Source organism: Neolamprologus multifasciatus, chromosome 12 (assembly GCF_963576455.1).
Source record: "Neolamprologus multifasciatus chromosome 12, fNeoMul1.2, whole genome shotgun sequence".
NCBI lineage: Eukaryota > Metazoa > Chordata > Actinopteri > Cichliformes > Cichlidae > Neolamprologus > Neolamprologus multifasciatus.
The window spans coordinates 7,310,597-7,327,800 of NC_140450.1; the positions used below are offsets into that span (position 1 = coordinate 7,310,597).

General features: G+C 37.9%; 1 protein-coding gene across 6 annotated transcripts in view; it reads left to right on the top strand.

The window, feature by feature from the left end:
• Positions 1-17,204, top strand: part of taok3a (TAO kinase 3a) — a 63,691-nt gene that overhangs the window by 19,390 nt on the left and 27,097 nt on the right. For 5 of the 6 annotated variants that reach the window (XM_085179760.1, XM_085179761.1, XM_085179762.1 and 2 more), the window contains exons 2-6: positions 5,104-5,217; positions 12,102-12,341; positions 14,735-14,806; positions 15,565-15,666; positions 16,298-16,343. In XM_085179760.1, coding sequence (XP_085035886.1) covers positions 12,210-12,341; positions 14,735-14,806; positions 15,565-15,666; positions 16,298-16,343 — 352 coding nt within the window. In that variant the 5' untranslated portion in view covers positions 5,104-5,217; positions 12,102-12,209. Of the gene's footprint in view, positions 1-5,103; positions 5,218-5,881; positions 5,926-12,101; positions 12,342-14,734; positions 14,807-15,564; positions 15,667-16,297; positions 16,344-17,204 lie in introns of all 6 variants that reach the window. The other variant, XM_085179764.1, reaches the window with a different exon arrangement.

The window sequence follows — 17,204 nt, forward strand, 5'->3', positions numbered from 1 at the left end:
CAGGTCATGGCACAGCGACCATTGGTAAACAAGACATTTGTCTCTCTTGTGCTCTCTTTTTCTTTAAATCATCGTGTTGTTCATTTGCTTTTGAGTTTTGGGTAATTGTCTTGCATCACTCACCCTCTCTGACGTTTTAGGGTCATGGACTGCTCCCCTGACATTTTTTTTGTAAAATTTCTTGATTCAGATTTGAATTCAAAGTTTCTTCAGTTATTGCAAAGCATCCAGGCCCTGGGGTAGCAAGCCATGATATTGGCCTCCACTATGTTTCACAGCTGGAATACAGTTTTGTTGTTGAGCGGTGCCTTTTTGCCCCCCTCTAAATAGTTTAAATCATCTGACTGCAGAATATCATCCACAAGTGTTGTGGAACATCCGGCTGATATTATTTGGAGTATACTTTAAAAATGTTTTCATCTTGCGCTTCTGTTAACACCATTCTTATTTAGTGTTTGTGTTACAGAGAACATGAATCCTTTGTTTTTTGTTGGGTTTTTTTGTGACGGTTTTTGGCCAGTCAAATCAAGACTTCTGCAGATGTTTCTCCCCTATCCTTGCATCCTTATTTTACATTATGTGAATTTTCAGGGTAAGGAAGCGTAACAACACTTCTTCTTCTCTTCTTCTTTTTTTCTCTCCCCCTCACACAGTAGTAAACAGACACTCTTACCTAGAGCTGACAAATGCGATGGAGCGTTTTCTAGCTCTATGCATGATTTTTAAAATGCTTCCTGTGAAAGTTATGGTGATCCAGACATAGTTTTTTATAGAGTGGGGACTTAGTTTTTTCCCTTTTTTCTTTAAGGATGTGATTACTGACCAAAAGTCTTCCACATTTTTTTTTTTTCCATTCACACAAAGGAAACCCCCCAAAAACAAAAAAAACCCCATTCTGCTGATAAAGCTGCAGATTACATTTGTTGTCTCTACATTACTTTAAGTCACAATCGTAGGCACAGTAGCTCATCTCTAATCTGTACTTCATCCCCACGGTGCTTAAGCGAGATAGAAATGTAGAGGTCCATCAAAGTAATCTGTGCAGAGTTCATCATAAGTCATCTAAAGCACAAATAAAGTACCCACTGTGAGGTTCTGATCTGTTGTTGCTTTAAGGCAACAAGAGCGAATCACTTCAAATAAACTAATGAGTAAGAATTGGCCCAGGGTTTAGGTCGGTGGATGGGCCACTTATTTGTCTAGTATTTGTCCCTCAATCCACCAATGCCTACATTTATGTTGGCATTAGGCTTAAAACTAATCTGAGAAGGTAACAGTCTTGTGTGCGTGTGTGCGTTTGTATGCATGCATGTCTCAGTAGTGCCACTAAGCTCTTGAGATGAGAGCTGCCCTGAAGTCTCCAAATCCTGCTTTACAGCATAAACTATGTATGTGTATGTGTGTATTCTTCACTGTGTGAAAATGAGTCACTGCTATAAAAATCCACACCATGCCACCCTGGCAGAATAATCAGAACATAATGTTTAGTTTCTTTCTATCTCACTGGATTAGTTTATTTTCATCCGGGAAGAATATTTCGTGTTGTTGAAATAGCCTCGTATTTTGGTTGCCTCGGCTTTATTTAAAGCGGTGTGTCACTATGGGACATGATTTTAAGCACAACTCCAAAATGACTCATCAAAAACCCACCTCAGTCATCCTCAGCCACACTGGGAGTCATTGATTACATTTGTAAACTTTGAGTCTTAGTGTCATTCATTTAAATTTAGGAAAATCAACACTCAAAAAAGAAGGATGAACTATTAAACTAGCCTAACTGGTTTTTAGTGCTCCAATTATGCACATAATTCAAAAGTTGGCTACTGAGACCATTTCTCGTGCTTTCAGTTCTTAGATTGCACAAAATTCCCCAGGTTTCCATGAAGGAAGTGATGTCATTGTTTATAACGTCTACAACCAGTTTTGTGACATTTTGTTTTTACATCTAAAAACTGAAACCAAAAGGGGATTAAAGTTGGACAAAGTCCATGTTTGACACCCTGACATCTCACTTGATGAATTGTTTGGCCAATCACCTTGAAAGCCGTTTCTGAATTTTTTTATTTTATTTTATTTATTTATTTTTACCAAAAACAAGAAATGCAATGTTAGGCGGTTGAAGCAGTTTTTGTTGGCCAAGTTGTGTCTTGGAAATTGACAACATGTGACTCAAGATTTCTGATTCATATCACAGTGTGTCATAACAGGAGGAACAGAAAGTAAGAGATGGATTTCTAGGCAACACACTAATGAAGTTTATGAAAGAATGTTAACATAGAATGTCAGAGATGGTGTTATGCATGTTTTTCAGAGCATACGTTACCTTAATTCTTCTGAACTTGGAATAAGAAGTAATTTGATTAGTATTTCACTCATTTATGTTTGTACATGGTGAGCATGGACTAGTTAAGAGCCTTAAAATCAGAAACTTTTCACATGGGCTGTCACACTCTTTAACTTATCTTCTACAAACCCATAATATCCCTAACCCTTTTTTTTTTTACTTTACTGTTTAAGGCATGACCACATGCTCTGTGCCTTAGTCTCAGCCATTTTTCTGTTTTTTTTTTTTCTTTGTTAAAGCACATTTCATCATGTCATGCTGCAGCTGTCCCGCTAACCTTTATAACCTTCTTTTCCTCCAACACCACGACTCACATGCATGCACACCCACTGAATGCTCTGAAACATTTGGTTGGCATTGCAGCAGTATGCTTCTAAGCCACCAGGCCAGGAGACATTCCAGTTTAACTTTCATTTTTTTAAATTTAATATGACCTCTTTTCTGTTTCATTCACATAAAATGTGTAAAGGACCAGTATTTACAAAATTGCCTTAAGACTTGATTATGTTTGCTTGTGACAACAGGGTTTATCTATTGTAACTCATTCTGCTGATTTATTCTTCATTTTTGTACTGTACATAAAATATTCATGTTTTTTTTATTCAAATGAAGTATCTTCACAGTCTGCATGCATATTCTGTGTTTATACCTCTAACTTAATCCATTAACTAATTGCGCAGTTAACAGATAATTATTCAGCAATCCAATTTGATAAAAGATTGTTTCAATGAAATTATGACAATTTGTACAGCCATGTCACATAATTAACTGAACAAGATTTTGACTCATTTCAAATTAGTGTATTTTAAAAGCCCTTATATAGCTCACACAGTACAGTACATCAGTGTAAAATGCATTATTTTATTTCAAAGTGAAGACAATCGAAACCTCTTTAAAACACTCACAATGCTGCCTTTATGTTCTTATCAGTCCATCAAATAAAATTGACCTCATCAAGAATTCGAAGACTCAAATAAAAGATGCAAATAAACCGGTACTGTTATACTTATTCCCACTACATAGACTGTACATCTTTTTCTTTTCATTGTTGCTTGGTCATAAATGCCAAGCCGGGTGGATTAAGCGAGGAGGAGGAGAAGTGCAGCCACAACTTTCCCAGAGGCTCATGCAAGCGTCAGTTGTGTTATAAATCATTCAGGGACACTCAGAAGGGGCACAATACATTTTTATCTCTCTTCTCTCATCTCTGAATCCCCTCTCCCTGTTTTATTATTGAATGTGGTTCCTTTGAGTGTCCAATCTGCCACTCGGCACCATCAAAAAGATAGAGGAGGAAGTAGTGGGGGTTAACCAATAAGACACAGAGAGAGAGAGAGAAGGGTAAAAATGGCTGTAATGTGGTAGGCGGAGGAGATGAGGAAAGGACTCATTCCAGTTTGATTAGACACAGGAATTCGGTTGCTCAAACAAAAAGGTCACAGTGTCATTTGTGTCCTAAATAACAGATCTACTGTAAATCTTGATTGTCCGAAACAACAATTGATTTTTATTGTGTGCCCGTCTCAAAACGATTATGTAGTTGGGGGTGAGGTTGGATTCACTGGTAGTTGATGCTGTTCCACCTGCTTGTCAGAACGAAATAAAGGCCAGTAGCTGACAGCGCTCTGCTGTCAGAACAACTCTCTCAGATTTGATGTGTATGTGTGAATCGACTATATGTGTAATACTGTGTGTGTACGTGGATGAAAACAAAATATTATGCTTGCTTGTGGGTGTGCTTGCAAAAGCTTGTGTCCATAAGCACTGTATGTAGTGTCCTTGAACTCATGTATTTGAAAGAAGATGCATTTGTCTGCAAAATAGGAAGCACTTCTTCATATAAAATGCTCGGATATCTAGCCTGAGATGTTGTCAGCTGACTGTAGTCTGGCATAGACCTCGAGCTCCCTGTGAAAATGGCCAAGTGGGTGTAGAAAATCACTCAACATGAACATGGTTTTTGTATCTGTCATTCTGCATAAAGGTAGACTGTGGATACATGAAGATGGCGCCTGTATTTTTACTGCTGCACTGAATAAAGTTATACCAATGAGCATTTTAAGGCAAAAAACATCTTCCGCCCGCCTTTTAGAGAAAATGTACACAGATTACATTTCCGCTAAATTTTCTGTTTTTGTTATGGAAATTACATTGCCATCTTTCCCGAAACTGAGAACATAATAAGTATCTATCACTAAAAAGATTTTCATTGGCTGTTGAGTCATTTCACCATCTGCTGTTATCAGATGTGTCATGCTATTTGTTTCAGTTCCAGAGTGCACCTATGACAAGGTTACAGTTATAATTTAGTGTATCTCATATATATGCTGTTGACCTGATGAATCAATCAATGGAACTTAAATTTTTACATGACACTTATGATTATTTACGCTCAGTGATGATTTAGTGACCTTTGTTACCGTACCCTCTGTGAGCACTACACCTATGGCTGTAGAGAATTCCTTATGGTTCTTACTGGTAAATATTACTTTCCTCCTTTCTTGTTTTATGAGCCAATGAACAACCCTTTGGTACTCTAGGGTAAGGAAGATGATATAAAATGTAGTTCAGATGCTTGTTGAGACTGTAAAATGTTGTGAAATGGGGGAAAAAATACTAAATGGTTGACAAAGTAGGCACTTTCAGAGTGAAGCTAATGATATGAGATCAAATTGATAATCATAGTGTCTAAAATATCCCACCCAAAATTTTATTTGTTTATTTTTGCTTCTTCTTCTCTCTTTTTTTTAAAACCCCAGGAGCAGTATTCCACCAGTCATGAGGGCATCTGAAAAAATGCAACACTGGATTTAAACCGAGAAGAGAGAGGGAAGACAGGCTAGTCCTACACACCCCTCAACACATTTCTACAGGTAGGTCATGTATTTGACTCTCTGAGGCTGTTTGATGTATTGTTTTTGCATATTATGACGATCTGTCTATGAGCAGTTTTTTATTTTTTGTTTCATTTTATTTTTAATACAATGAATTCATTTGTGTGTCAGAAATCCCCTTCATGTTACAGTTAAGACAGATGACACAGGGATCAGCCAAATGCAAACTGGGTCAATATTGAAAGCTTCTGCCCTGCTGGCTCTCTGATGTACTTAACAGCCAATCACCTCTCTTTCACACTGATTTGCAAGAATTTTTCCTATGGTTGTGACATGCAAAAAAACTTTCTTGCCTGGACCAGTTTTGAAGTTAACAGCTGTTTAAATTAAAATGAAAGTTCATGTTATGTCACAGCTACATCACTGTTCTTTTTTTCTATAGTCATGGTGATTGTGTTTTTGAAATGACTCGGATTAAGTACTGCAGTTGAATTTGGTGGACAAGGGTTGCATTAAAAGGAACGTTTTTGTTTGGTTTACTTTGTTATACCATAGTTGTTTTCAGTTTTCCATAGAAAGTCATTTTGCTCGGGCACCACTAAGCTGTAGCGATTGAAGAACTTGAGGTTTGTCTGTGGTTTGCAGTCTTTTATGAATTAGGCAAAAATGTAAATCCTTCTGCTAACTTGTCATCTTTACACAGAGAGCCCACAGCCATCATTGGAAGCAGTGAAAAGGAAAGCGCGTGTGAGTGAGTGTACATTCTGTGCCGTAGGCAAAGCTTGCTGCTGAGTCACACCCTGATTGGGGAGGAAAAAAGCTTGTGGGGATTGGGTGTGGTAGAGAGGAATGATTTTGGTTACAGAACGCCTCTCTAGGCAAGGATAAAGACTTATTTGAAATGTCTCGACTTCCCCTCACTGTCAGTCTTGTGAGCTCAAGGGCAAAGAATCTGTTAAGTTCACACTTTAGAGAGCTGCTTCACAATCAGGTCCATAAGACAGGTCACAAATACTGCTTAAAAATGTAACTGGCAAGGTGTCGAGGATGAAACTGAGTGAACTTTTGACTTTAGCTGCAAATGTTTCATGTCTTCACTTTCTTCATAGGAAAACAGGGGCTCACATGGCCTGAGGTGATTCTGCCACCTGATTAAATGTTAATGCCCTTAGCAGCTTTGTGTCATGGCTTCATATGAGAATGGAAATCTATCTGTCAAAGAAATGAAAGGGTTTTTTTGTCTTTATTTTATATAATATGCCTAACTCTTCATGCTTCCTGCATACGTCCTCATGAGTGTGGCTACCATTTGAAAGAAGATGAATTAACTGTGAACAGAGACAGACTGCAACAATAATTTAGGCCTTGAATTTCACTCCATTCCAGGCCACTCTGTTCACCAAACCAACAGACTGCTAATCTTGCATGATAACCCCATGTGTCAGATTATTAGATTCTGTTTGACTGAATATCATGCCCATAATAAATTTAATTTGATGGGTTATTTGTAGTATACAGATAAGAGCTACAAACTGCAAAATCTGTCTTTAAAAAACAAACAAAAAAATAACCCTTGAGCTTAAACTGAAAGCTCCAATAATACTGATATACCTGTTTTTGACAGTCCTGACACCTATTTCTTCAAATACGTTATCTATCCTTTTTATTATTGCTCTCTCCACCAATCCTTTATTAATTGATGTTATGTTATGGTTTTATGATTTGTCTAATATTATGTATATAGAAGCAGGTAGACTTTGCTTCCTTTGATGAGAGAAGGGTGCCGGTTGCATGTGTGCATCTTTGTGGAGTCTACCCGTGCACCATGGAAATTGCAGAAAGATAATGCACTTAATAGTTGATGGTGGCAGTTTGCTTGATGCTTGCATTTGGAGTTTTATCTACTTCCCGATTTTAATATTGCTCAACCTCAGGACAGGTCAAAATGACCCTCAGGCTTGTGCTTCAGTGGGGACTCCACCACTGCCTGTGCTTTAGAGTCATCAGTTTACTACATCTGCCTGAACTCAGTGGCCAGGCAGCAGTCTGGAGAATTACAATTCAAATTAAGCTATTGTACTATTGAGGTTGTGCCAAATATATGTGGTCTATCCTTAAATGGCCATTTGTGTTGATTCAGAACATGCACTTCACAGACTTTCCACAATAAGAAAGAGTGTTATCACATCTGTAGCTTTAATTTGGCTTGTCATCACTATACAACCTTGGATTGTGCATTTAAGTAGGCTTTTATATTATTCATACAATAACAAGGTTGACCCATTTTATGCCATGCAGAGGCATAAACACAGACATGCATGCACATGTCACACACACAAATGCCGTATCCTCCAAGGACCTTCTCCTACTCCGGTGAGATGTGAGGCTCTATCTGCGCACACTACTGCACTAATACACACTACTAAGGCTCTAAGCCCGCTTTCTATAATGTCATGATAGGAGTTGAGAGAACTGGATTATTACGTAATTCTTATTCTTTCACTCTCACACACATACCCACCATAGGACTAGCCTCAGTGTACAGTTTGGTGGATTTTCTGCTTATTTTTTTTCCGTTTCTGATTAGAGCTGGTGATTTGAATCCCAGTAAGAATTCCCACAGTCTGTCTAATTCCTGTTCCTGTCTAAAGCTGGGAGGAGGGCCAGTAAGCTGCTAAACCCCCCTGGCTATACAGAAACATATGGGCAATTGTGTGCTCTCATTGATGTATTGGTGCAGATACATGCTTGTGTACAGTACCCTGTTTATCCATGTGTAAACATAAACATACATACATTAGTGCATACCTGCATTTGTGATGTAAATGTACACAAACAACCTCAGAAGCATGTACTTCATTTGTGCACACATGACTTTAGATAGACGTGAACCTACTGTAAATGACTGCATGCAAAGAAAATGTTCTTCTTTCTCCAAGCTTGTGTTTTTCAGGCAATTATTGATACTGTCATTTATTGATTATTATTGATACGGTCTTAGAAACTTTTTTAATAACTCCTGTACAATACAATGGGTTTCAGAATTAGTTTACTCACCTTTTGCACAGAAGACACTCAATATTTCTGTGAAGCTGTCGTCTGTTTTCATTTATCAATAATATCAATTATACAAAACAATTCTGTTTCCTCTTGTCTCTCTTATCTGTCTATGTGGTAGCCCAGTTAATTCTTATGCCCTTGCACAGTCTATTATTCAGGTATTAAAAGAATATGATCATTAAAAAAAATAATGAATACAAATCCTGTATTGAAAACCTTTCTAAATGCTCAATTTGAACAGTATTGGCTTTCTGGACCATTTTATGGTATGTAGCTTATTTTCATATAACTGGCCAAGAATTTACATTGCGGCGTCCCATTTAAATACTTGCGGTGCTGCAGATGGTATAGAGCCATATCTGTCAGCTTGAGTGGTCCTTAAGAACACGTTGGCACATCAATTAGTGATAGCAATGCTAAGAGGGGGCCTAAGGTTATTATGGATATGCTTTGTTTCTGCATGTATGTTTCTTGTATATGCCTAATGTTAAACTCCCATAAATATTTTTTGATTGTGTTTACTAACATTAGAATAAATGTGTTGTTGGTGTAGTGTATCAAGATACAAGCACTGTTGTTGTTTTAAGTTTTTTTTTTTTTTTTTTTTAATTTATTTATTTTTTTTACAAATATGTGCACTAGAAAGATAATACATTACATTTGTAAATATCATGACAGGATTTTTTACTGGTAATACCTGATAAAAGCTTGTCAATGCTAACCCCTGCCTGGAAATGGTAAGTTTTGAATTTTTTGGGACCAAACACTGCCAATTCATGTATGAACTCACTATGAAGAATTTTAGTGGAAAATCCTTCTAACTGCTCTTCAAAACATATTAAATTCTTCAGTGAAGCTGTGTTTGTGTAAGTACTAGTCAGATTAGCATAAATCACATAATCTCTTTTGCACATAATTTGTATTTATGATGTATAGCTTATTGTATATAGCAAATCCGGTAGCCTAGTTACCCACCCGGGCCTCACACACATCCCATTTACACACTAGGTGTACATTATTTCTGCACATGCAAAAAGATTCACACCTACGCATATGTATAGTGTTATTCTTTGAAAATGTGGCTATGAGTATGTTGTAAAAAATTTACACACACAAGCATTTAATCTGTCTGAGCCATTTGCCTAATCAGCTCTCTCAGAACAATGCCATTCATAGATCCTTAACACACACACACACACACACACACAGCAAACTGTCCAAACACTGGGCTTTGCTGGGCTAGTAACAGCTTTACGAAGCCCCCTGAGTTACAACCTGTTGTTGCCACATTGCATCACTTCACACATTTCAGGAGACTGGAGGAGGAAGAATGGAAAAGAACGAGAGAAGGAGGTGTTCAGTCTCTGGAGTGATCACATGAATTTGATGTTCATTTGCTTCATTTTTGTCTCTTAGAACAATCTCCTGACTGTTTCCATCTTTGTGGCTTAGATCAGCTTTCAGAGTTCGGGTAAAGCCCACTTACTCTGTTGGACTTTTTTTTTTTTCTCCCCCCTCTCGTTTTTGTTACCCTGTACCAAGTAATGAATGCATCATAGTGAGGGTATGTACATGTATATCTGTACTTATGTGCACTATATGCTGTGGGTGTGGGGAGAAAGGTGAGATGGAGGTTGTGTCAGGCTTTTTTTTTTTTAGCAGTTATGTTAGAGAGCTTCAGCAGGAGAGATGAGAGAAAGATGGGGCTGATGCAACCAGGAGACACACAGACAAATGTTTCAGAGTCACTAACACAGACATGGGCACACACAGGTTCATATTGTAGGTGCACTTAGGAAAAAAACAAATTAAATACTTACTGCTGTATATGTGTTTATGTAAGCATAAACATTGCACACACATGCATCCAGATATAAGGCGATGTATGCAAGTTTCTTAAACTGATTTATATTCTTTTATTGCACTTTTATGTTGGAATAAATATAACATACACATTAATAAAATAGTACCAATGTTTAATTTACAACCCACATTATTGAAAAAGCTCATTGATTGGATATTTGATGAGATCACAAAGAGCTTCGAGCTGTTTAACCAAGTTTTTACTGAACCATTATGCACCAGAAACTGCACAGTATAAGTTTGTGTACAAACAGCTACATATATTGTACACACTTCATCAACTGTAAGATTTTTATTATAGTCATGAAGAAGCCATATTATGGTTTTATGTTTCTGAGAAAAAAACCCTCTATGACCAATAGATGCCTTAAACTAATTTGTAAACCTGCATGTATGATCTCTCACCTTATACAGGTTGATAAACTGGAACCATGGCCGTTGTTTATGTGTAAATCTGTGGCTACTTACAAGAATGTTGTGGAGCATTCTTCAAGAGAAGCCAGGGCTAAATGCCATGAAATTGATTTTAGTCAGGCTACAGCATCAGCACAACTGATTTACCCAAAGCTGAGATGTTACGGCAGCTTTTTAAATGGCAGCAGGCTGTCACAGTGCTCCAGGAGACCTTTCTATATGCAGAAGTTCATAAGAAGCAGCATGTGTGTCATTGTGGTTTTCTTCATCATTATTTCTAACATTCACTGAAATAGACTGTGGGCAGTGTCACTGTATATTTTGATTTATATTTAGATTTTGGAATATGAAGCACAGCAACAAGTCTTTTTTGCTGCAAACCACTCACTTTACTTACTTTGATATTTCAAAAGTCTTTAAAACTTACTTATGTCCAAGCTCATATCCTTTACATTGAATTGGGTAGTGTCATCAGCCCAGTATATCTGTGGAAAAACTTATCAAGAGTAGCACAAGAAGCTGACAGTAGCTTCCTGGTTACATCAAGTGGACAGTTTAAAGTACAATAAGAGCTGTTATTTAGCTTTTTGTGGTCACGTGTTGGAAAAAAATCCATGTTTCTCAAACGAAATTCCAATAACCAAAACATACACGAAGCCTAGTGACACATATTTCTGTCCATACTCAAAACCCCAAGGCTGGAATCATTATGCGTCTGGTGCTATGGAACAGAGGGCTCAGGACTTTGCCTTTAAGACTGATATTTTTGGAGTGGGTGCAATGGCTTAGATCCCTTTAAGAGCAGAGGATTAGGATGATGCTGATGCTTAGTGTCTTGGCCTGGGTGCCTGTGTGTTTTGCTGCCTCTGCCTGTATGTCAGCTTTCTCTGTGTGGGGCTGGCCTTTGGAGCCAGATTTACTTGCTGCATCTGGCTGATGTGCACACAGATTTCATGGTAGAAAGAAAGAGAGAGGGAGAGAATGAGAGACACTGGTATCAGAGAGATGCTGTGCGACTGCGTGCATGGGTGTGAATGTGTGTTGCATGTTCAACGAAGCTAACTGGAGCAGGGTGTCCAGGATGCATACACGCTTGATGGCCTGGCTGCAGCCTTGTGCTACAAAACAGTCAGCATTAGTGTGTTTGTGTGTGTGCGCGGGCACTATGTCCATGTGTGGAAATGATGCATCAGTGACTCAACTTCTGCTGTCAAACATGTGCGTGTGACTGTGTATGTAAGTGTGACTGTGTGTGATGAGCAGCAGGACTAGACGGCTATCGTCGTCATTATTAGCAAACATTTTTTTATTAATTTTTTTCCTGTCTTATCACCTATCAGCTGTCAATGAGAAGCACTAATGAAAATACTCAAAGAAGCCCTGCATATTGCACATGAAATAAGGATATTCTGTGAAGTGACATTAAATCAAACAGTGTCTGGATGTTCACAAGTATCAACAACCATCCTTGGGTGTAAATGCATCTAATTTTAGCATATATGCTAGGAAACGAATGTGTTGTTATCCAGTGCACGGCAGTAAATATCAGCCTAATAGTCTATTCTCTTGACCTTTCTTTTTCCCAGGTCTAGCTGGCCAATGCCGGACCCGTCGTGGATATTTGGTGGTGGTAGTAGCAGAAGTAGCGTGTATGTGAGTGCGGTGCCTGGCGCCTAGCCCATGTCCAGCACATAATGCCGTCGTCCACACGGAAAGGAGTACCGAAGGACCCCGAGTTGGCAGACCTCTTCTTCAAAGATGACCCAGAGGACGTTTTCTGTGACCTGCATGAGATCGGCCATGGCAGCTTTGGGGCCGTGTACTTTGTAAGTATCAGTTCACAATTATGGTAACTCTGGCTTTCAAAGGCCTTGAAGTAAATTAGAAATTATTCTTTTTGAGATAGATTTAAAGCACTTAATTTGAGTTTTGCAGCTTTAGCGATACAGATCTGAAAGAACAGCAAAAGTGGTTGGATCATTTAAGAAGTTGCATAAACACTTCTAACATTATATATTGCAGTTTATCATTGTTATTAGCTAGTTACATATACACATACTTACACTTCTTGCTGAATAAAGGAATATGTATCCTGTAAATGTAGTGCACCACATTATGGCTCTTTGAAAGCAGTTAAGTGGAGACAGATCCTCTCTCAGCACTTTTTCTGTTTCTTATTAATCTCATCATCACTAATTACTCATCAAGCTTTGATATTAAAGCTGCATGGAGGAGGGAATGAAAAGCATCTTGTATTCTCCTTTTTCTCCTCCTTTCTCCCTTTTCCTCCAGATGCAGGACTAGGGGCGATAAGCCTCCTCCCTGCCTTTCAAGACAGCTGTTCTGTTGATATATAAATACAAAGTAGTAGAAGGGGGAGGATTTTCTTGACTGCCAGGGCTTTACTGTCCCATGTCATGTACACGTACACACAACCAGTACATCAGTAGTAGTCCTAGTACCCATGTCCGTCTGGCTAACAATCTCCTGTGTGTGTCTAAATCCTGCCCTGATGTCAGTCCTGTGCTCACTTGCACTATCCCTATTACAACAGTGCTTGCTGTCAGCAAGGGCAGTTTTTGTAAATGTTGTTAATAGCTTTATTTTTTCAGTGATTGAACTAAGGATACATTATGATAAAAAAAAAAAAGTTTTTATTGTGTTATACAAAATCGATACATACGATACTCTAAAATCATTGTCAATGGCAACTCATGTTTACAGCTTTACAAAAACTACTACTACTTACTCCCTTATGTTTCATATATGCTAATTTATTATATCTTTTAAGAACAGTATTTATTTAAACATCACAATATTTTCTATTCAAAGCAGGTAAGGTTGTTTTTTTTGTTGTTGTTTTTTTTAACCCATTCTGATACACTCCAACCTGAAGACAGGTTAGTATAAATTTTTGCCTGAGAGATGAATCAGTACAAATCGCTTGCTGTTATCTATTACTAGTGGCTAATTGGAGCTTCTCTCACCTGAATTTTAGAAAGCGGATACTCAAAGGACACCTTTTGTTTGTTTGTTTTCTTTTTGAAGTTAGTCTGAATCTGTAAAAGTAATGACTATAGGAGAAAAAAATACAGTAGTTACCACAGTAAATGTGCACTGTCAAATACATAAATTCCCTAACTATAACTGTGACTGCTTTTGTACTTGTGTAAAGACAAACGAGTAACTCCCATTACAGAAGAAAACGAGGGGAAATTACCTCCTGAGAACACAGACCCAACACCAACAAGAGGTTCACACACACCCTGATAATGGTTGCTGAATTAAAGAATTGTAATTAGTAATACATTCCCTTCTAATGCAATTAGCAATACAATTAGCCTATTTAAATTTCTTAGTTTTGATTGATTTTTGTTTCCTCATATCTAATGCCATCTAGCTGTATCCTATCACAAGAGGAATGCATGCTCTTGTGCATAAACTGACAGGCAATCATTGGGACCAAATTAATCTGGAAAAAAAAAAGTCAAATGGGAATACTCTCTTGCCTCCTGTTACTGTAATTCCATTTGAATCTCAACATGAATTTCCCATTCAATTGTAAGTGGGATGAAGCTCAGATAAGGGCTTAGGCTGAGCCACAGCCTAGCTGTCCCTGAGGCAAAGTGCCTCAGAGGTTAACACCATGGGTTTATCATGCACATGTAAATGTGGACAGATAACTCAAACATTTAAAGTGGCTGTAGATAAACCTCACCTGATTTACGTTGTTCAGGTGGATATTTATTTTAGATTAAAGTAAGTATTTAGTTTTACTTGCACTTGGATGTTTTACATTAGATTGGTCTCTGAACTAATATGTACCACTGTCCAATAACAGGCTGCTATAGCTCATGCTTTTTAGGTACAGTACATGTTATGTTTTATTTTTTCCATAATTATAATATTTATGTAGTGACCTTTTGAGGTTAACTTTCACATTTTAATAGAAGACCAAAAGTTACCCTGTGGGCATTAAGATCACTTTTGAATCTATATGTATGTTTATGTTGTGGAATGCCAATATAACTTTGTGGCTAGGGGACCAAAAAGGTACCGAAAACAAACAAAAAAAATGACAAAAACAAACATGAGGCCTTGTTATATCCTGTGGGAGGTTTACTGTATTTGTCTTCGTGTGAGCTTTCTTTTCCTAAGCATTTAGACCTCGTGTTTACAGACCTTAATAGAGTGTGATCTTTTCTATTTTCTCTCCCAGGCTCGGAACTCCTACTCCAACGAGGTGGTGGCCATCAAAAAGATGTCCTATAATGGCAAGCAGACTACTGAAGTAAGAAAATAAACATGCTGGAAAATGTAGACATGGCACATACAATGTGAATGCACCAGTTTTAGATGATTTTTTTCTGTGGAACCATATCAGAAGGACCAAAAAAAGAAAAACCTCAAGTGAGCATTTGGTTAGGTTTGGTCAGATAACCTTTTTTTTTTCTATGATGTGGGAGGTATAGCTCAGAATGCAAAAAGCAGCATTACATCATTTTCTGCTACTTCACACAGCTTGATGCTATGCTTGTGAAGTTGTGAGATGTCTCATGTGGTGGTTAGTTACTCTGAAGGAACAGAAATAATGTGAAAATAATGGAAGATAATTATTCACACCAGATGCAAAGCTTGGAACAAACATGTGTCTACCTCAAGAAAACTGCTGGAAATGTTTAGGCAGAAGCATATTTCAGAAGGCATCCTATGGGATCACAGCTTGTTCTTCGGCTGAACTCAAGCCCACATCTCAGTGGTTTAGTCAACTTGTATCTTTTTATAAAACAGTGAGTGATGGTTTTGTGTGAGGGCACTTGCAAGCTATTGTCAAACTTTTCCATACTAGTTGAAGTGGAGCCAGCTTTCAGTTTGTTTATTATTTATATTGGTGCAGTGCCTTTAAAGGAAACCTTTCTGTCAATAGACAATAGCGAGAGAGATACAGATGTAAAATATCTGTCACTGGTCAATGCATTGTATTTAAAGTCTTAGTTAAGTGTTAGTTTAATAGTACATAAAGGCTGGAATCATTCTTTCCTTTTGCAGAAGTGGCAGGACATCATTAAGGAAGTCAAGTTTTTGGGACAGCTGCGACACCCAAACACAATTGAGTACAAAGGCTGCTACTTGAAAGACAACACTGCCTGGGTTTGTAGATCCTTTTCTACATCCTCTTTTTTTTTTGTTCAAGTTCCTCATTTTTTTTTTTTAGTCTGGCAGGATACTTGATTTATCTTTCTCTCTTCTGCTCTCTCTCATTCTTTACTTACATTCTTTTGTTTTCATGTCCTGCTCGATATGTTTTCCTACTGTGTACTTATGTTTCTTTGTGTACACTGATCAGCCACAACATCAAAACCGCCTACAGTGCACTGCCAAATCAACTCTGTCCCATTGGGGCTTCTGGTGTCTGTCATAAGAACATTGGCTGCAGATTGCTGGGTGGTGCTTCTGCGGGTTGTGCCTGCTCTGGTAGATCCCACTGATGTTTGACCAGTTTTGAATGTGCAGAGTTTAGAGGCTAGGGCTTGAGCTATTTCTACACACTGTCCTGTTACGCAAGACCTCTGCCATCAAGATAATAAGTGTTAGTCACTTCACTTTTCTGTTTGATTTTAATGTTGTGGCTAACTGTTGTACGCCCACTTCCTCTACATTCTTTCGACTTGGACTTTTCACAAACTTGACTTAAAGCTTTAATTAAAATTTATGACGGTGCTCATTCCATGTGAGTGATTAGTTTCCATTTTATTTGAGGTTTAACTATTTTCTCTTTCAGCTGGTGATGGAGTACTGTCTGGGCTCTGCATCAGATTTACTGGAGGGTATGTTTATCAGTGTTTGATATGCCAATACATTCAGATATTTCATAATTTTATAATGGCTTTTTTGTCAGTAACAGGGTGGAAGTGTTAACATTTTTTTTCTAGGAAGTCACTCCTGAAACTTTTGTAAACCCCAAACTTGTCAAAACAAAACTAATGAAAAGTAACTTTGGTCTTTTAGCTTGGTTGTGGACTGTAAAGTATGCCCTTTAGCTAATTTAAGCTGTTTTAGGAGCAGAAGTAGACTATGACTGCTGACCTTATTGAGGATCTTTTTGGACTGCCAAAAAATAAGGAACTGCCTGCTATCAGATAACTGCAATTATCTTTAAAAACTTGTAAAACCTCATGTTCTCCAATTTTCTGTGATTATTTGGTTCATTTTGTGGGCCTTACTAAATACTTGCTGTGATTGTATGCTTAGGGTCACTCTCCCCATTTGCGTCCTTGGATACTGGAGCAAGATAATGTAATGTAAATGTGTAATCTGCTTTAATAGTACTACATTTTAAACCACTGTTCCATCGCAGATGGAAAACATATTTGTTTCTTAGATTTCAGCGCCTGGCAAAAAATATCTATATCACTTTTAAGAGCTTGAATTCCCACTCCTGAAGCTACTGACTTATTTTAAACACCCATGCAAATACTCACTACTGACAGAGTACACAGTTGTGACAGTCGTTCCCAGACTGTTTTGGGGAGTTTAGCCTTTATATAAAAATTCTCAGTCGTAGTTCTGCAGTGACCTTTTGCCTTGGCACAATTTTTAGAACAGCAGGACTCAGGGTGCCAGCTTAGGAAACTCAACTGTTTACTGGGATTACTTTATTACTGCAGTGTGTGGACAGATCAGTACAG